This window comes from Coregonus clupeaformis, unplaced genomic scaffold (genome assembly GCF_020615455.1).
Source record: "Coregonus clupeaformis isolate EN_2021a unplaced genomic scaffold, ASM2061545v1 scaf0561, whole genome shotgun sequence".
NCBI classification, from domain to species: Eukaryota; Metazoa; Chordata; class Actinopteri; order Salmoniformes; family Salmonidae; genus Coregonus; species Coregonus clupeaformis.
The window spans coordinates 118,276-139,729 of record NW_025534016.1 but is presented as its reverse complement, the minus strand read 5'-3'; the positions used below and the strand labels follow the sequence as shown (position 1 = coordinate 139,729).

The following is a 21,454-nucleotide window of genomic DNA, read 5'->3' as shown; positions in this document are numbered from 1 at the left end:
AATGGTCAACATCTGTGTGTGTGTGTGTGTGTGTGTGTGTGTCTGTGTGTGTGTGTGTGTGTGTGTGTGTGTGTGTGTGTGTGTGTGTGTGTGTGTGTGTGCGTGTGCGTGAGTGCGTGTGCGAGTGTGCGAGGTGTGCGCGTGTGTGTCTCTGTGTGTGTGTGTGTGTGTGTGTGTGTGTGTGTGTGTGTGTGTGTGTGTGTGTGTGTGTGTGTGTGTGTGTGTGTGTGTGTGTGTGTGTGTGTGTGTGTGCGTGTGCGTGAGTGCGTGTGCGTGTGCGAGTGCGTGTGCGTGTGCGTGTTTGTGTGGCCCCAAGCAGTCTTGGCCCCTAGCAGTCACCTGACTATAGAGAAAGCAGAGTGGTTGAGGCAGAAACAGCAGACAGACAGACTGGAGTCTTAGATCACTAAACGATGTGTAAACCTGACTGTCAGAACTTGGCTAGAACATCACAGGGCTCTGTCTGCATGTCCACATATTCACCCCACTGGGCAGAAGAAACGTGTACTGTTGTTGTGTGTTTAAGGGTCAGTTAACCTGTGCAGCTCAGTACAGCTGCATAACACAATGAGTCTTCATCCATTCTACGCAGTCTCTTTCCCCTTCCTGTAAGCTCCTTTCTCTTGTTATCATTTGGACATGTTCAAATACACAAGGTGAGCACTCACCTGAAAACAGCACAGAGGACGGACTGGAAACACCGGGCTCAGTCCAAATGGAGTTGCCTTGGCTCTGGTTGTCACTCTGGTTCTGATTCTTCTTCTGGTTCTGCTCATTCAGCCTCAGGTCCAGCCACGCCACCCTCTTCCTGGCCCCCTTCTTGTCAGCTATCCCTCCTCTCTCCCTACTCCCTCTCCCTCTCCCTCTCCCTCTCCCTCCTCTCTCCCTACTCCCACCCTGCAGGACCAGACAGCCCAGGACTGAGTTCTTTCTCCTCCTCTCCTCCTCCTCCTCCTCCTCCTCCTCCTCCCTCATTCTGTCTTTGTCTTCTTGTCTTTCCCTAGGCTGCTGGGAGAGGGAGCGAGGCAGGGGACAGTGGCTAAGATGAGGGCTGGACACCTGGGAGGACAGAGGGGACAGGATGTGGGACATGCTGTTAAAGCTATTGGAGGTCCGCAGGGATGAGGTGCAATCCAAGACGGCTGAGAGAGACGGCTTCCATTCTCTCATAGGGTCAAAGGTCATGGTGTTGTCATTGGAGAGGTCAGTGGGTTCCAATGATGATTCTGAAGTGGTTTGCTTTAAGTTGAAGTTCCAGGTAGTTTCTCTGAACTCTTCTCTACACCTCATTGACTCCCAGTCCTCGTCCTCCCCTAGACCCTCCATCCTCAGGGCTCTCCGCAGGCTCTGGCTCAGCGCCTCACCCAGGGCACGGAGCTCCTCGACTGGGAGAGGATCTTCCCGAGTGGGCCCCCAATCCTGGAGCTCTGGTTGGGGCTGGAGAAAGGGCTGGGTTTGGACAGAGGGTTCTGGCAGTTGTTGTGGCTGGGGCTGAAGAAAGTGTGGTGGCTGGACAGAGCACTGCAGCTGGGGCTGGAGAGAGGGTGGTGGCTGGACAGAGCACTGCAGCTGGGGCTGGAGAGAGGGTGGTGACTGGACAGAGCACTGCAGCTGGGGCTGGAGAGAGGGTGGTGTTTGGACAGAGCACTGCCGCTGGGGCTGGAGAGAGGGTGGTGGCTGGACAGAGCACTGCAGCTGGGGATGGAGAGAGGGTGGTGACTGGACAGAGCACTGCAGCTGGGGCTGGAGAGAGGGTGGTGGCTGGACAGAGCACTGCCGCTGGGGCTGGAGAGAGGGTGGTGACTGGACAGAGCACTGCAGCTGGGGCTGGAGAGAGGGTGGTGGCTGGACAGAGCACTGCCGCTGGGGCTGGAGAGAGCATTCAGGTTTTGTCTCTAACACTGACTCTTCTTCAGACACACACTCATTTGGCTTAGAGGTAAGCAGTCCAAAAACACCCCCCTCTCTCTCCTCCTTGATCCAGTCAGCGCTGGTGAGACTGACCCTCTGTATGATCCCCTCCACCTCTTCAATCTTCCCCATCACCCTCCATGCTGCATCCCTCCTCGCCCTCTCTCTCTCCTCACACCGCCGCTGGGCTGACCTCTTTTCCTCCACCCTCTCCATCCTCCACCCCTTCTCCGCTCTACCTCCCTCCTGGCTGGGGCTCAGAGCCTGGGTGGTCCCCCCTTCTGGAGACTGCCTGGTGCTGTCCTGGGAATCCTCTACCTCTTGAGATTTAGATGGGAAGGGGGAGGTGTTACACAATTCATTGTCATACTCTGAGAGCTCCGTATCTGAGTCAATATGAACAGGCTCTTCTTTCAGAGTTAGAACCTCTCGGGGCATGCGATAACGATAATGGTACTCAAATGGGAGAACTTTGTTTGGAGAATGAGGGCGGTTCTCAGAGAGTAGAACCCCTATGAGGGAGTCCAGAACAGCGCTGGATGGACTGGTGCATGGCCTCTTTGTCCCCCATGTCAAGGTATCCCTCTTCTCCTTCTCCCTCTCCCTCTCCCTCTCTCTCTCCCTCTCCCTCTCTCCTCCAATGACAGTGTCACTCTTCTCCGTCTTCCCTCTCTCTCTTCCTTCCATGACCTTGAAGTTGGAGATACCGCCAGAAGGATAGGCTGACCTCGGCTCCACTGCACCCCACTGAAGGTTCTCCTCAGCTGGGGGAGCACTCATCATCCACAGCCTCTTCAGCCTCCTTTTCCTGGAGGTCTGTGGGGTCCCAGGGGACAGGGTGAGGGTGTGCTGGAGGCTACTGGTGCCGCTCAGCCCCTCAGTGCTCCTCCTCCTGGTTGCCTGGTGGTCTAGTGGGGATCTGGGGGAACAGCCATCCCGGTTCTCTGAGGAGCCCAGGTGCCTGAGCTTCCCTCCCTGGTTCCCCATCCCAACCCTGGCCTTGCACTCTGAGCAGAGAGGTAAGAGGTGGAAGTCAGCCAACCATTGGAGCTCAGAGTCTGACGACGATGAAGAAGCAACCGCCTGGATGTCCTCCTCAAAACTCTGTTTCTGTTTTTTAAACCCATGTTCTTCTGACTGACCCCTCTGCACAGTCTCTGCTAGCTCCTCCTCTAGTAGATGGTGGGGAATGATTGGTTGACCCCTATGAGAGGCGGGGGTCTTGTGGGTGGAACCACCAGAACCGCTGTGGATGGGGGTGTGGATGAGTTTAGGGAGGAACGGCCTCACAGAGATCCACTCCCTGATGGGCTGGTACAGATGCAAGGTGCTGTGGGTCCCTTCCATGAGAACTTCAGCTGTAGTCAACATACAGTATGTAGACTGGGTGAAAAGAGACTTGAGTGTCTGACCAATACAGTCTAGCTCATCGGTGGACTTTCTTCTGTTTCCCTTGGACTGGTTTTCTCCTAATATGAAAAGAGATGGTTATATATTAGGATATCTTTCTGGCAACTGAAAATGTTATAGCTGCCGAATATATGCTTATAAATGGCTTGAGTTGTGGACCATTTTCTTCAGGCAAGGTAGATGAGTGGATTAGAATGGAATACAAGAGTGCACATTCATGAACAAGAAAAACATTTTATGTAACCCTAAAACTTGTTTGAAGAGCATGTGAGTGGAGTTGAGTGGTTGGAAATCCTGCTCGTCGCTCATGGTGTGATGCTAGCGCACCGTCAGGCGCTCCACGTCCTTTTCTACCGCTCCGCTAAAAACTGCCCCACGCTCACATGAAAAAAAAAACTTCAAAGCTCCAAATTCACAATTTAACCAACGCCCATCTATTTTTGTGACTACCTGGACCTACCAATTGTTTTTTAAGTATTGAAACCAAACCATATGGATTTGAATGAAAAGCATTTGAATAAACATGAAAAGGTGAATGTAAGAAGCGAACTTCATTTCAAATAAGCTACATGTCGTATTAAACAGCATATAAACACTCTAAATAGGTCAGGAGCCTAAGAAGGAAAGAAAATTAATTATTGAAAGAAATACATTGTGAAGCATTTTCGAGTGCTACTCAATAGACTGGTAGGGACATAAAGAGTTCAGTATTTAAACAACATTTAGTTGTATTAAATCATTATAGTCTATAAATTGTGCAATATAGGTTGTGACTTATTTAGAATTAAATACAAATTAAACAAAAAATTACTTATTAGTGCCTTTGAATTCATTTCTATAATTCATTTTTAGAAACATGAGTTTAGCCAGACTGTGGCTTCAGGCTCGTGTGATGGTGCCTGGAGAGCAGGCCAGCTGCGGAGAATATCCTCTCCACACCGGCAGAGCCGCTTCCTGGAGAGCAGGCCAGCTGCGGAGAATATCCTCTCCGCACCGGCAGAGCCGCTTCCTGGAGAGCAGGCCAGCTGCGGAGAATATCCTCTCCGCACCGGCAGAGCCGCTTCCTGGAGAGCAGGCCAGCTGCGGAGAATATCCTCTCCGCACCGGCAGAGCCGCTTCCTGGAGAGCAGGCCAGCTGCGGAGAATATCCTCTCCGCACCGGCAGAGCCGCTTCCTGGAGAGCAGGCCAGCTGCGGAGAATATCCTCTCCGCACCGGCAGAGCCGCTTCCTGGAGAGCAGGCCAGCTGCGGAGAATATCCTCTCCGCACCGGCAGAGCCGCTTCCTGGAGAGCAGGCCAGCTGCGGAGAATATCCTCTCCGCACCGGCAGAGCCGCTTCCTGGAGAGCAGGCCAGCTGCGGAGAATATCCTCTCCGCACCGGCAGAGCCGCTTCCTGGAGAGCAGGCCAGCTGCGGAGAATATCCTCTCCGCACCGGCAGAGCCGCTTCCTGGAGAGCAGGCCAGCTGCGGAGAATATCCTCTCCACACCGGCAGAGCCGCTTCCTGGAGAGCAGGCCAGCTGCGGAGAATATCCTCTCCACACCGGCAGAGCCGCTTCCTGGAGAGCAGGCCAGCTGCGGAGAATATCCTCTCCACACCGGCAGAGCCGCTTCCTGGAGAGCAGGCCAGCTGCGGAGAATATCCTCTCCACACCGGCAGAGCCGCTTCCTGGAGAGCAGGCCAGCTGCGGAGAATATCCTCTCCACACCGGCAGAGCCGCTTCCTGGAGAGCAGGCCAGCTGCGGAGAATATCCTCTCCACACCGGCAGAGCCGCTTCCTGGAGAGCAGGCCAGCTGCGGAGAATATCCTCTCCACACCGGCAGAGCCGCTTCCTGGAGAGCAGGCCAGCTGCGGAGAATATCCTCTCCACACCGGCAGAGCCGCTTCCTGGAGAGCAGGCCAGCTGCGGAGAATATCCTCTCCACACCGGCAGAGCCGCTTCCTGGAGAGCAGGCCAGCTGCGGAGAATATCCTCTCCACACCGGCAGAGCCGCTTCCTGGAGAGCAGGCCAGCTGCGGAGAATATCCTCTCCACACCGGCAGAGCCGCTTCCTGGAGAGCAGGCCAGCTGCGGAGAATATCCTCTCCACACCGGCAGAGCCGCTTCCTGGAGAGCAGGCCAGCTGCGGAGAATATCCTCTCCACACCGGCAGAGCCGCTTCCTGGAGAGCAGGCCAGCTGCGGAGAATATCCTCTCCACACCGGCAGAGCCGCTTCCTGGAGAGCAGGCCAGCTGCGGAGAATATCCTCTCCACACCGGCAGAGCCGCTTCCTGGAGAGCAGGCCAGCTGCGGAGAATACCCTCTCCACACCGGCAGAGCCGCTTCCTGGAGAGCAGGCCAGCTGCGGAGAATACCCTCTCCACACCGGCAGAGCCGCTTCCTGGAGAGCAGGCCAGCTGCGGGAGAATACCCTCTCCACACCGGCAGAGCCGCTTCCTGGAGAGCAGGCCAGCTGCGGAGAATACCCTCTCCGCACCGGCAGAGCCGCTTCCTGGAGAGCAGGCCAGCTGCGGAGAATACCCTCTCCGCACCGGCAGAGCCGCTTCCTGGAGAGCAGGCCAGCTGCGGAGAATACCCTCTCCACACCGGCAGAGCCGCTTCCTGGAGAGCAGGCCAGCTGCGGAGAATACCCTCTCCACACCGGCAGAGCCGCTTCCTGGAGAGCAGGCCAGCTGCGGAGAATACCCTCTCTACACCGGCAGAGCCGCTTCCTGGAGAGCAGGCCAGCTGCGGAGAATACCCTCTCCACACCGGCAGAGCCGCTTCCTGGAGAGCAGGCCAGCTGCGGAGAATATCCTCTCCACACCGGCAGAGCCGCTTCCTGGAGAGCAGGCCAGCTGCGGAGAATATCCTCTCCACACCGGCAGAGCCGCTGGGGATGCTGAACACCCTTTTGGCCACTCTTGACAGGCTGGGCAGAGATGTAGAGTGGTTTTTTAATTTTTCTATAGGTAGGCCTAAAGGTTTTTAGGCTAACATAACCCAATCAAAACGGAAAGCTCCTTGAATGTGGGAATATGCCAGGCCTATTGGGACAAACTCATTTATGGCCTATTGTATAGATAATAGAACGAAATTCAAGGAAACGTACATTTAAGAGATCTGATTTTTTGTTTATAAATACTTTGCTACAGTGGCACACTTAGTTATCTACCCACTTTGTTCCTTTCTTTTAGCATGTGCACGTAGCATGCTTTCGGGATACGTGTATTTTCAGATTCCACAATGATTCTTTAGTTGTGGACACTACATCACCACACTCCCTCTCTTGCTCTTGGTCCTCATCTTTGTAAATCACCTTGATTTAGCACCTGTGTGTTTTATCAGTTTCTTTATGAAAATATTTAGCGAACTCCATGACAGTAGCTAAAGCAAGGGGCTATACAAGTAGCCTACAAATGCATGCTGGGCCGGGCATGCCCTGAGCTCGTGAAGTGAGCGCTACTTGGAGCGCTTCTGGAGCGAAATAGGAGGGTTGCGATGGAGCGAAATAAGAGGGTTGCGAGAAGGCCTACGCTCCAGCCTTTGGCAATCTCGCTCCACGCTCCAGTCAAATTGGGCACGCTCCGCTCCAGCTCTGCTACGCTCAGAGTGGCACCTGACCACAACGTTTCTCAGCCAGAAATATAAACCATGCAAGATTAGATAATAATGGATCAGATAGCATTTTATGTCAGAGAGAGAGAGAGAGAGAGAGAGAGAAGTAAAGCCTCGTATATTATCGTATATTATGCATGTCTCAATGGCCAATACAGTGATTTTCTTTTAAGTGGTGATTTTCTGGAATTTTCACATTTGACAATGTCTGGTAATTAGTTATTGCATTGTTATTACAATGCTCTGTTTCAATCGTATTGAGACTTATCACATATTCCGATCAATTTGATATTTGTTTTGTGCTTAATCCCGAATACAGACTCATAATTACTCATAATTACGCACGCATTAGAAAGAAAAAAACTTACATTTTGTGAGAGATCTCCTTCAAAGTAAATACATAGGCTAAGGCTAATGCAAGATGTCAACAGTATCAAAATCTACGATGAAAAAAACTATTTTAAGACGTCATCCAAATTCATTTTCAAAAACAAACGGAGAAAGTATCGATAAATACTTACACTTTTCTGACGCATCCTCGGTTTCTGCCACATCCCCATGAGCGACAGCAGCATGGATAGCAGCATGGATAGCAGCTTGGATAGCAGCTTGGATAACAGCATGGATAGCAGCTTGGATTACAGCATGCACTGAGATTATCAGGTGACAAGCGACAGAACACGCCCTCCCACTGTGAGAGACAGGTCATGAACCAATTACCGCTGTTCATCAGCAATTGGGACGGCTTCAATTAGTCCTTGCTATCCGGGCTCCTTGGGACTTCCCTACTCCATTGAAGTTGAAATGTAAAATGGTTATGGTAAGGGTTATGGTTAGGGTTAGGGTAAGGGTTATGGTTATGGTTATGGTTGGGGTTAGGGTTAGGGTTAGGGTTAGGGTTATGGTTAGGGTTAGGGTAATGGTTAGGGTTAGGGTAATGGTTAGGGTTAGGGTAAGGGTTATGGTTAGGGTTAGGCTTTCGGGGAGGGACGTCCCAAGTATCCCAGATAGCACTAACCGGGATGAAATTCAGCATGGGGCTGAAATCCAGTCACAGTGATCTGTGTGACGGGTATTGGATAGGCTACAGACAGAATAAACAGGCAGACGGTGAAAGGGGATTTAAGGATAGCTAATACCTTAACCTTAATCTGTGCGGGGTTTCTCTACCTAATATAATACATCTGGAGCCAGATAAACATATAAACGCATGGATTTAACCTACAATGTTGAAATACTGTTTGTAAACTCCTGCTGTTGATGTTGTAAAGGGTTTTATGTATCCTGGTTGCATGTTGGATGTCTTGTTTGATGCAAGTCTGATGTTTTGAAAATATTTGACAAGGACCTTCAGTTCTCACACTATGACCCCTAAATACCCTATACCTGTTTGAGCTACACCATCTCTCTGTGCCCACACTATTCAGTACAGCTGAACAAAACACACACACACAGACACACACATGCACACACATGCACACACACACACACACACACAGACACACACACACACAGACACATGAGTGGATTAGAATGTAATACAAGTGTCTACATTCATGAACAATAAACATTTTTTTCCCACACACACACACAGACACACAGACACACAGACACACAGACACACAGACACACAGACACACACGCTGAGCTGAGCACTATAAAGGGTTAATGTGGCATCTGAGCCAGCTGTCATGTGGTTGGTTGATGAAGGAGGGCATAGACCTCCTGCTGGCAGATCCAGGGGCTTTGCAGCTCAGCAAGTGCACCTTGACACACTGGAGTAATGCCCTGTATAGTGCACCTTGACTCACTAGAGTAATGGCCTAAACCCTCTAACCCTAGCCTATGGGTGGGCCATCCAGTCTGTAAAGGCTAGACATGGTGTGTAGGTGTTTGTTCAAGACCAGCATTGACAAAACACTTTAATTAAAATAATTGACTAATGAAGACCATTGTTTACATTTACATTTACATTTTAGTCATTTAGCAGACGCTCTTATCCAGAGCGACTTACAGTATTGTTAGCAGCTAAGGTGTGCTTCAGATGGGCTTGAGTTGCTCACAACATGCGCCCCGGCCACTTTGGTTTTTGCAGATATCAAGGGACTGGATAGATGTAGGGGATAAAGCCCATTGGAATGTTAGGTGGAGTGGAGCCATAACCAGATAAAGATCATGTTTTGTTTGCATCAAGGTAATGGTCATGTTACATCCCAGATCTGACTGTACACTGTGGTGTAAAGTACTTAAGTAAAAATACTTTAAAGTACAACTTGGGGGGTATCTGTACAAATTTTACTTTTTCTCATTACATTTAGAATTTATAGCAGGACAGGAAAATGGTCCAATTCATGCACTTATTAAAATAACATCCCTGGTCATCCCTACTGCCTCTGATCTGGCGGACTCACTAAACACATGCATCATTTGTAAATGATGTCTGAGTGTTGGAGTGTGCCCCTTGCTATCGTAAACATTTTAAAAAATAAGCAAATGGTGCTGTCTGGTTTGTTTAATATAAGGAATGTGAAATTATTTATACTTTTACTTTTACTTTTGATACTGAAGTATATTTTAGCAATTACATTTACTTTTGATACTTTAGTATATTTAAAACCAAGTACTTTTAGACTTTTAATCAAGTTGTATTTTACTGGGTGACTTTTACATTTACTTGAACCATGTTCTACTAAGGTATCTTTATTTTTACTCAAGTATGACAATTGGGTACTTTTTCCACCACTGATGTAATTCAAGCAATCAGCCTGTCAAGTATTCAGCCTAGCGTGGCCAGTAGGCTACGCAGGGTGCAGTTTCCATCCTTTACCACTGGGGGACGCATTTGCCCTGAGTGTCCATTAATGCTACAATATGTAACTTTTTGGGCCGCCCAACCAAATCACATCGAAATGTGAGTCATAGATCTTTCATTCTCATTGAAAGCAAGTCAGAGAAGTGGTAGATATATTCTATGTGTGCTATTTCTATGCTTCCCGTTCTTAAGTTTCATTTTGCTTCTTTTACTTGTGGTATTGTACACCAGCTTCAAACAGCTGAAAATACAATATTTCTGATTATGGAAAATATAATTCGCAGCTATTTAAATGGCATAATGATTTTCAACACAATTTCTGCTTGTTTCGTCACATAAACTGAAATTAGGCGATCTATCAGAATTTTTGCAACCAGGAAATGGCGGAGCGCACCTTTAACGCTTCTATTGTAGCCTCGTCTCGTTGCACACTGTTACACCATAGTCCACTAGATGTCAGCAGTGTCGTCAACAACAAACACTGCTGTTTGTGCTGCTTTCGCAGCATCATATGTAGCGGGACACATGTTTCATACGTTTCTTCAATAACTATTTTGCCTACCTGTGTGATAAGGCAGCATAATGTAACTACAACCACTGAAGGTTAGGGTAAATAACTTCGGCTAAACAGGCAGCATTTGTCAACCAGATTGGGCTAAACTGATCAATGTCCCGCCAATGTAACCTGGGGCAGTGGTTGGGATATTGTAGAAACAGTAGGTAGACTATGCCAAGGCTATGTATGTAGCCTACATTGTTTTTTGTTTCTTTAAAACAGCAAAAATATATACCAAAACAAAAGAGAATACTAGTGAGTTGATAGGACAGTCATCCTTGAGAAGAACATGATTCTTAGGCTATATTTGTTTTCAAGAAATCAAAAGCAAAATTAAACACTTTTATCTTGTAACTCTCTGTTCCATCTCAACAGAGGATCTCAGTGGTCCTCTGTAGCTCAACTGGTAGAGCACGGCGCTTGTAACGCCAAGGTAGTGGGTTCGATCCCCGGGACCACCCATACACAAAAATGTATGCACGCATGACTGTAAGTCGCTTTGGATAAAAGCGTCTGCTAAATGGCATATTATTATTATTAACTGGACCCGTGTAGCTCAGTTGGTAGAGCATGGCGCTTGCAACGCCAGGGTTGTGGGTTCGATTCCCACGGGGGGCCAGTATGAAATAAAAAAATGTGTACACTCGCTAACTGTAAGTCGCTCTGAATAAGAGCGTCTGCTAAATGACTAAAATAAAAGAGAGAGATAGAGATGTGCCTCCAAACCAACTTTGTATTCAAGTATTGTCAATAAATTCTCCGTTCTGACCCATGACTATTATCGTCACAAAACTGCTGACTCCAGCGTTTAAACTTGAATGCCCGCGGAGTGACAGACTTTGTAATTCCATTCAGCATCATTTAACAGCATCACTCTCCTCTCCTCGTCGGCTTGCGGAGGCGCTCTCCTCTCGCACTGCTGGCATTGGCAGCGGCAGGGAGACCACGGACCAGGGAGGGTAGGCATTGAATGACAGTACGCGGTGTGGTGTGCAGTGGACACGGAGGGCATACCCGGTCTGCCCTATATGGTTGTGGAATTAGCTCCATGCTAATATCGGCAGGAGAGGCAAAGCATCGCGTTTCTATCTAGCATACTGCCTCTCCAGTCAGTGGTGGCTTTCAGAGTCTAAACAGGCTCCTTCGCAGCCATGGCTGAGGGCGGGGAAGGGGAAGATGAGATTCAGTTCTTGCGAACTGTAAGTAGATACATAATTTGCCTACTTTTTATGCATAACAAAAGCGTATTTTTTTTTCTTTGCTCGAGTGTGGATATGGCTTTATATGGCTACAACTGATGCTGGATAGAGAGAGAGAGAGGGAGAGAGGTAGAGAGAGGGAGAGTCTATCCTTTGCTTGAATCCCTGGACTAATGCAAAATCTGGATATTACAACTTTCAGAATTATTCTAATGCTCTGTCCTAAAATATATATTTTTCTGCAGTTTTATTTAGGGTGTTTTATATAATTAATGAGTCCTATAGGTGTGTGGTGCACGCTATGGGCTGCTGCGCAGTGAGCTAGCGGGATATTGGCTCCCCGAGCACCTGTCGCCAGAATTCGAGCCACACTGGAATTTAAATGAAAGTCCCAGTTGCAGGTGCAAGGGCACATTTATAGACCTACATAACCAACTGTAAAAAAAAAAAAAGCACAATAAAAGTTGTGATTTTTGCATGAATGTTCTAATATGATTAGTTTGAAGTATGGTTGTCTTGTCAGATCTGTTTGCCTCTATAATGACAATTATTTATAGATTAAACTTGAAGAACATAAGGTTTCTTGTTTTTTTCTCGGGTTTTCTGTCTGCATGTGGGTTGCAGTCGCTTAGGGATAGGCTACTGTTGATTTAATCATCATACGAAAAGCTGAAGCTATTTTTACGTTTGTGCTTTGCTTTGACACAGGGTGAAGCTTTTTAATAAGTTCTGTTCACACGTTAGATAACCCTAGGCAAGGCTCAGCTATTTTAGTGGTCTACGCAGATTGGCGTTTTACCGTAGGCTACATAGGGTAGATGTTTGGGCACAATACCGTTATCTTTGTGAACGATATGATGTACAGTATGTAGGTTGGCCTGGTGTGAATAACCATCCATCATAGTTGGTAGACCATTGACATATTGGCTAGTCCTGACTAGCCTATACCACCGTTGGCCATTGGAGATGTGTGTGTCACCTAACCCAGTTGATTCAGTACGGTTCCTAAAGAATAACTCCAGCATCAGGGTGCCACCTGTCCCATATGCTACTGGTTGTAGGCTATAGCTTGTGTAAATTCAGATAATTACCTCTACTAAGGTGATATAAAAGGCTTAGGCCTATCTCTTGGAGTTTGATCATTTGTGATATCTTAGACATGATGTGCCGATAAAGTGGCATACGATGGAGAATAACACATGACGTTTCGTGGTTTGGTTGTCGCTATAGAGCAACTTGAATTTGGCTGTTGATCCAAATGATTAAGTGTGCATAATTGATTTGTCTAGAGTTGGGTGTAGATCCATAGCATTCATTACGTTACCATAGAGAGAACACCAGCGGTGGCTGTTTGACACGTGACAGGTCGTCACCAGTATTTAACAGGCCTGTGATATGCTGACCCTGATGGCTCTCAGATTCTCCTGACACTCACACCCCTCAATGGCATCCTGATTATCTGATGACAACAGACATGTTACAGGGGGGTTCCCCGGCCCCAAGTACACTTAACATTGTTACCAATAGTCTAATCAGGCTTTAGACTGTCACACAAGACTATCAATAGTCAGTTGATACATAAACATGTACGTCAGTGTTAATTGAAGAACCCATTTGAAATGTGTTATTAGATATGATTAATTGCCATTCATAATTGAGTTGTTAATTTGTCATTTTAGTTTATGCAACATAACAGATATTATATTATTCAACAGCTAGCTTGATGTCCAATATAAACTTCATGTTGAAGTTGCTGTGTTTGAAAAGCAATGGAGTCTATGTCCATTCATATTTTATATATTATCTTTAGATGTATTTATTCTTCTGGATATCTTCAAGTATCTGAAATTGATCGTCAACATCCACAACAAGCCCTGGTATTTAGAACGATCAACTGATCTTCCAAGATGTGTAGGCCTAGGATATGATTAAACTATCAGCATGCCATCAGATCTGGGGATCGAGGCTGGAGTGTGTGATGTGTAAAGTCTCAACCTTGCTGTTGAGGTGTAAAAGTGATAAGCCTGGCAGAGCCCTGGGCCTCTCATATACCTAGGTCTCTTAGTCAGGAGGAATTAAGGAAAAGGATTTTGAGTGGAGGAGGGACGCGTTACATCACCACCACAACCTCAATATGAAGGATACCCCCTACTGACAGTTTAGTCACTAACAATGCTTAGAAACGCCTCATTCTTTGCAGTTCGAAGTCAGGTGCGACTTGGATACTTTTTAGTTCTTTAAGTTGGCCTGAACAGACCGTCACAAGCTAGGTTTCCATCCAACTGGCGATAGATTTTCATGCTAATATTCTAAAATCCGCATAAAACATTATGCGCATTTCCCACAATGCGTTTCCATCAAATGTATTTGTTGCGGATAAATGGCTGTGCGTGATGACGTAGTGCACATACAAACACATTTTTGTGCTTAAATTCCCATGTACTGAATAAGAAATACAAGTTAAATGTGTTTCCATTGCATTTTCAACTCTACTGATGCTTTTCTCACAAAGAATGTTGCGTTATATAGCGCAGGTGCCCACTCTGGTATTGCCAACAGCTCGCAGATACATTGTGGGTATAGCCTACATACATTATGAGATTATTATGGACAAAAGAGCGAGATTATTTGTATTTGTCAAACGGCAGCCAAGCATCGAGGATTATGTCACCAGAATAAGACCCTCGATATTTACTGGAAAGGAGCATCAAGCTCATCACTGTGCACTTTCACCACCCTGTGAACTTCATCATAATTTATGTCATCTGTAGCCTAATAAACTGCATGCTTTCCCGACGAGTCGTAGTGGGAGGACCACACAACATGTCATCGCGTGACTCCCAAGTTTACTTCAATATGATGGTTATTATATCAATATTTGCACATAAAAGCGTTTCCACCGACAGATATCGCATCATTAATTTACCAACACAAAAAGATCCCACCTTGTCTAGAGTATTTTGTTTTGTCGACATTTGGAAAGTTTACCGACAAAATGTTCTTCCATCAGGCCTATCATTTAAAAAAAATGATCCAACATGTACTTTACTCCATAAAAAGGTTGGGATGGAAACCTTGTTACAGACTGCAAATGACCGTGGCTTTTTTTCTGCAGTAGTGGCAGCTGTTGAATTGTATAGCCTTATTATTTCGCTGATAGAAAATTCTGGTCCACGGCGCTATGTCAGGCATCATGGCTGTTTATGTTCAGAATATTAAAGATGACAGAACTCCTTGTATTGCAGTCTGATGAGTATTAGCAACAGGTAGAAGAGCGTTTCTTGTTGAATCGGTAATGGGGTTGCAGTCCTAGAGAATGGAAATGAAAGAACTATCAACACAACAACAACATAGGGGAATGTATGTTGCAAAACTGATGTGTATTCACAAGAGGTGTAGCGTTTTTATAATAATTGGTATTGAGGTTGCAGTCCTTGCAAATGGACAACAGCATTATGAAAGAATTTGAAGCATTTCTATGAAATTGGACTTTGTTGTTCAGCATCTCAGTTACAAAGTGTGATTGTGGAGTCAGAAGTCCAAAGGCTTGGATGTACAGTAGTGCTGAGCGATTAACCTACATTTCGGGGTTTTTCGGTTATTAAGCAACTAATTGATCCTCGTTCAATTACCTGAATTCCATTTAGTTGTTTTTTGTGTGAGCCCAACGCGCCTTTTCTCTAGAGAGAAATAAAATAATTTATGAGAAAAGTCAGGTCAAGAACTATGTGGGACGCTGGGCTGAAGGGAGTTATAGTTTTCATTGAGCAAATATTCAACCTAGTTCAGTGCAAGAACGTGGTAATTAACTACAATGACCATAATGCATTGCGCCTGTTTTTTTCCATCTCAGACCGAGATGGATTTACTATGTTAGGTTAGACACACACAGACTGCATTGAGAGGAATGTACACAACCCAACAACTAGAAGGTCAGAGACAGTTTGTAAAAGTATGCCTTATATACTTTGAAGAACTAGTAAAATGGTCTAAGGCACTGCATCTCAGTGCTTGAGGCGTCACTACAGACCCCTTGGTTAGATTCCAGGCTGTATCACAGCCGGCCGTGATTGGGAGGCCCATAGGGCGGCGCACAATTGGCCCAGCGTCTTCCTGGTTTGGCCGGTGTAGGCCGTCATTGTAAATAAGAATTTGTTCTTAACTGACTTGCCTAGTTAAATAAAATAAAAATAAATACAATTTCGTCAGACATCCCTGCAGCATGCTTAGGCAGGCTAGCCTAGCTAAATAGGATGACTTAAGACAGTACAGTACAGTACAGTATGGGGAGCAGAGATAACGCTGTTACTGCCTGAGATGAGATGATGACTTTAAAGAATGAAAAATAATAAAGTAATCAAATAAAAACTAAGTAACAAACACAACTGAAATATTTTATTATTTCATAGTAATTTCCTATTTCATAGTAAAATGCAATATTTTCAAATTTTTGGCAATTGAATGTTCACTATTTTTGGCTTTGGAATTTCCACTAAAAGCTCTAAAATAATTTTAATGTCATTTTTTCATAACGCATTGAATGTTTTTTAAATTTATTTTTTATAATCGAACCGAAACCAAACCGACCTCGAAAAGCACTAATCGCTCAGCACTAAATCTACAGGCAACTGCCAAAATAAAGGAAACCCCAACATAAAGTGTCTTAATAGGGTGTTGGGCCACCACGAGCTGTCAGAACAGCTTCAATGCACCTTGGTATAGATTCTACAAGTGTCTAGAGCTCTATTGGAGGGATGCGACACCATTCTTCAACCAGAAATTCCATAGTTTGGTGTTTTGTTAATGGTAATAGAAAACACTGTCTCAGGCGCCGCTCTAGAATCTCTCATAAGTGTTCAATTGGGTTGAGATCTGGTGACTGAGAGGGCCATGGCATATGGTTTACATCGTTTTCATGCTCATAAAACCATTCAGTGTCCGCTCTTGCCCTGTGGATGGGGGGCATTGTCATCCTATGGGGGCATAGCCATGGTAGCCAAAATAATGGCCTGCCCAGCATTTTTATACATGACCCTAAGCTTGATGGGATGTTAATTGCTTAATTAACTCAGGAACCACTCCTGTGTGGAAGCACCTGCTTTCAATATATTTTGTATCCCTCATATACTTAAGTGTTTCCATTATTTTGGCAGTTACATATATATTTGTATTCCAAGGTTATCAAACTTTGTGGTTGTGATGTCATACGTGTCATTAACTCAAGAGGTGATATGCGGAACTGTGTAGGTAGATACACCTTTAAACGTCACGTATCTACACCTTTAATCCCAGGTAAGGTGCTTCCCCAGTCCCTAACCTAGTCCCATTCCCCCCATGCAGTAGAAGTAGCAGCAGCACAGTTCTTATTTGGAGTTGATGTTGTTCTGGAAGCTTTCTGCATTCCAAAGGACAACTCTGATTTCTATATTTAACCTCTTAAAAACGGATGCTGCCACAGCCCATGTATACACACTGTACCACGCTCCCCTGCTTGCTGGCTCCCGACCACACCACACTACACCACACCATGGGGTCAACATTGCATCAGCTGGGCAGATAGCACAAGACCAGCGGCATTTTAGCACCATTTTTATATGGATGAACCAGTATTTAGAAATCAACAGCTTGCTACCGCAGAGTTTTATAGGGTATGAAGATATTGTCAAGACGGGGATAGAATAAGAAGAGGTAGCTGTAGGAGCAACACTGTGGATAATAAGAAGAGGTAGCTGTAGGAGCAACACTGTGGAGAATAAGAAGAGGTAGCTGTAGGAGCAACACTGTGGAGAATAAGAAGAGGTAGCTGTAGGAGCAACACTGTGGATAATAAGAAGAGGTAGCTGTAGGAGCAACACTGTGGAGAATAAGAAGAGGTAGCTGTAGGAGCAACACTGTGGATAATAAGAAGAGGTAGCTGTAGGAGCAACACTGTGGAGAATAAGAAGAGGTAGCTGTAGGAGCAACACTGTGGAGAATAAGAAGAGGTAGCTGTAGGAGCGCGACTGTGGATAATCTGTTAGAAGCAGTTTGAATATTAATTTTGTTGTTTGATTACATTACTGTATCTCAGTGATTCACTTTGTAGTTATTGTACGATGACTCATCTTTGTTTTAATCTGTTTTGACCAAGATATATACAAAACAAATTTGCAAATATCTGCCAGGTGGATTTCAGCCAGGTTGATTTCAGCCAGGTGGATTTTAGGCAGGTGGATTTCAGCCAGGTTGATTTCAGCCAGGTTGATTTCAGCCAGGTGGATTCAGCCAGGTGGATTTCAGCCAGGTTGATTTCAGCCAGGTGGATTCAGCCAGGTTGATTTCAGCCAGGTTGATTTCAGCCAGGTTGATTTCAGCCAGGTGGATTCAGCCAGGTGGATTTCAGCCAGGTTGATTTCAGCCAGGTTGATTTCAGCCAGGTGGATTTCAGCCAGGTTGATTTCAGCCAGGTGGATTTCAGCCAGGTTGATTTCAGCCAGGTTGATTTCAACCAGGTGGATTTCAGCCAGTTTGATTTCAGCCAGGTGGATTTCAGCCAGGTGGATTTCAGCCAGGTTGATTTCAGCCAGGTTGATTTCAGCCAGGTGGAATTTCAGCCAGGTTGATTTCAGCCAGGTTGATTTCAGCCAGGTTGATTTCAACCAGGTGGATTTCAGCCAGTTTGATTTCAGCCAGGTGGATTTCAGCCAGGTGGATTTCAGCCAGGTGGATTTCAGTCAGGTTGATTTCAGCCAGGTGGATTTCAGCCAGGTGGAATTTCAGCCAGGTGGATTTCAGCCAGGTGTGTCTGACTGTCTGTGCCTCTGTGGTACCATAGACAGGTGATGGTATGTGGGCCAGCTTCCTGAATCCAGATTAGTCCTACAAATGTATTAATAATCTGTCCTTATTAGAAAACTGAAATTGGTCCATTAAATTTGGAATAAATCATTGTTGTGTGTTTGGGGCCAGGTTTGTCCTGTGGTATTGCAGATATGACAGGTGTTGATCCATGCCCAGGTTTACCTGTGGTATTGCAGATGTGACAGGGCTCAGAGTCAATACTGTCCTCCCCTAGGGGCTCAGAGTCATCACTGTCCTCCAATAGGGGCTCAGAGTCATTACTGTCCTCCACTAGGGACTCAGAGTCATCACTGTCCTCCATTAGGGGCTCAGAGTCATCACTGTCCTCCACTAGGGGCTCAGAGTCATCACTGTCCTCCACTAGGGGCTCAGAGTCATCACTGTCCTCCACTAGGGGTTCAGAGTCATCACTGTCCTCCACTAGGGACTCAGAGTCAACACTGTCCTCCAATAGGGGCTCAGAGTCATCACTGTCCTCCAATAGGGGCTCAGAGTCAACACTGTCCTCCACTAGGGGCTCAGAGTCATCACTGTCCTCCACTAGGGACTCAGAGTCATCACTGACCTCCACTAGGGGCTCAGAGTCATCACTGTCCTCCACTAGGGGCTCAGAGTCATCACTGTCCTCCACTAGGGACTCAGAGTCATCACTGACCTCCACTAGGGGCTCAGAGTCATCACTGTCCTTCATTAGGGGCTCAGAGTCATCACTGTCCTCCACTAGGGACTCAGAGTCATCACTGTCCTTCATTAGGGGCTCAGAGTCATCACTGTCCTCCACTAGGGGTTCAGAGTCATCACTGTCCTCCACTAGGGACTCAGAGTCAACACTGTCCTCCAATAGGGGCTCAGAGTCATCACTGTCCTCCACTAGGGGCTCAGAGTCAACACTGTCCTCCACTAGGGGCTCAGAGTCATCACTGTCCTCCACTAGGGACTCAGAGTCATCACTGTCCTCCACTACGGGCTCAGAGTCATCACTGTCCTCCACTAGGGACTCATAGTCAACACTGTCCTCCACTAGGGACTCAGAGTCATCACTGTCCTCCACTAAGGGTTCAAAGTCAACACTGTCCTCCACTAGGGGCTCAGAGTCATCACTGTCATCCATTAGGGGCTCAGAGTAATCACTGTCATCCACTAGGGGCTCAGAGTCAACACTGTCCTCCACTAGGGGCTCAGAGTCATCACTGTCATCCACTAGGGGCTCAGAGTCAACACTGTCCTCCACTAGGGACTCAGAGTCATCACTGTCCTCCACTAGGGGCTCAGAGTCAACACTGTCCTCCACTAGGGGCTCAGAGTCATCACTGTCCTCCACTAGGGGCTCAGAGTCATTACTGTCCTCCACTAGGGACTCAGAGTCATCACTGTCCTCCACTAGGGGCTAGTCATCAGTGCTGAAGGACAGGGTGTCTGCTGCTCTGGTTCCTAATATTTACTTACTTTACTTTGATTTTAGGCTGGCAGTGTTTCCCTATACCATTACTTAGGCAGGGTGGGATCTCCTGCTTAGCTCTGTTACAACCTGCCTAAAATACTTTGGTTTGGTTACATTTGAAATGTTTTATTAATGTATTTATTTTAGCCCTGGATGCTTCTCTAGAGCTCCTACCCTAGGAAATATATAATCTAGAGCCCTCTGTAGCTCAATTGGTAGAGCATGGCGCTTGTAACACCAGGGTAGTGGGTTTGATCCCCGGGACCACCCATACGTAAAAATGTATGCACGCATGACTGTAAATCGCTTTGGATAAAATCGTCTGCTAAATGGCATATTATTATTACCCTAGGAAAGATAATCTAGAGTCCTACCCTAGGAAAGATAATCTAGAGTCCTACCCTAGGAAAGATAATCTAGAGCCCTACCCTAGGAAAGATAATCTAGAGCCCTACCCTAGGAAAGATAATCTAGAGCCCTACCCTAGGAAATATATTCTAGAGCCCTACCCTAGGAAAGATAATCTAGAGCCCTACCCTAGGAAAGATAATATAAAGCCCTACCCTAGGAAAGATAATCTAAAGCCCTACCCTAGGAAAGATAATCTAAAGCCCTACCCTAGGAAAGATAATCTAGAGCCCTACCCTAGGAAAGATAATCTAGAGCTCTACCCTAGGAAAGATAATCTAGAGCCCTACCCTAGGAAAGATAATCTAAAGCCCTACCCTAGGAAAGATAATATAAAGCCCTACCCTAGGAAAGATAATCTAAAGCCCTACCCTAGGAAAGATAATCTAAATCCCTACCCTAGGAAAGATAATCTAGAGCCCTACCCTAGGAAAGATAATCTAGAGCTCTACCCTATGAAAGATAATCTAGAGCCCTACCCTAGGAAAGATAATCTAGAGCCCTACCCTAGGAAAGATAATCTAGAGCCCTACCCTAGGAAAGATAATCTAAAGCCCTACCCTAGGAAAGATAATCTAGAGCCCTACCCTAGGAAAGATAATCTAGAGCTCTACCCTAGAAAAGATAATCTAGAGCTCTACCCTATGAAAGATAATCTAAAGCCCTACCCTAGGAAAGATAATCTAGAGCCCTACCCTAGGAAAGATAATCTAGAGCCCTACCCTAGGAAAGATAATCTAGAGCCCTACCCTAGGAAAGATAATCTGGAGCCCTACCCTAGGAAAGATAATCTAGAGCCCTACCCTAGGAAAGATAATCTAGAGCCCTACCCTAGGAAAGATAATCTAGAGCCCTACCCTAGGAAAGATAATCTAGAGCCCTACCCTAGGAAAGATAATCTAGAGCCCTACCCTAGGAAATATAAGAGTAACCTGTATGATTGCTACTGTATTACAAACGCCATGGGTGAAGTATATTGTTATAAAGCTGTGCTCGCCTTGTATCAGGCAATGAGAAGCTATTCGGTCCATCACTCACCCAAGGACCCTGATGGCAGTTTGTTTGCCAAACCCTGTCATGTTTGTTGCATTATGTCCAGAGCTTTGAACCAATGTTGACAAGCTCATGAAGATTCTATGAATTATGAAAGATGTGGGCCAAAGCTGTTTGTCAGCACTGCTATTGACTGGGCAGTGAGAGAGATGCTTTTAAATTAGCTAATTTTTTAAGAGTAGGACCCTAAATCTTCCTTGATTTAAAACTGGGGCCCTTAGTT

The 21,454-nt window shown here is 46.2% G+C and overlaps 2 protein-coding genes across 3 annotated transcripts in view; one reads left to right on the top strand and one right to left on the bottom strand.

Moving 5' to 3' along the window:
* LOC121548517 overlaps positions 1-7,530 on the bottom strand; it is a 69,733-nt gene extending 62,203 nt beyond the window's left edge. For both annotated transcript variants that reach the window (XM_041859973.2, XM_045215938.1), the window contains exons 1-2: positions 7,444-7,530; positions 669-3,380 (exon numbers count right to left, since the gene is read on the bottom strand). In XM_041859973.2, coding sequence (XP_041715907.2) covers positions 669-3,282 — 2,614 coding nt within the window. In that variant the 5' untranslated portion in view covers positions 3,283-3,380; positions 7,444-7,530. The remainder of the gene's footprint in view (positions 1-668; positions 3,381-7,443) is intronic.
* A 3,712-nt stretch (positions 7,531-11,242) lies between these two features.
* Positions 11,243-21,454, top strand: part of LOC121548637 (ryanodine receptor 3-like) — a gene marked incomplete at its 3' end in the record, with an annotated part of 127,160 nt that continues 116,948 nt past the window's right edge. Inside the window, exon 1 of the mRNA XM_045215940.1 lies at positions 11,243-11,489. Coding sequence (XP_045071875.1) covers positions 11,442-11,489 — 48 coding nt within the window. The remainder of the gene's footprint in view (positions 11,490-21,454) is intronic.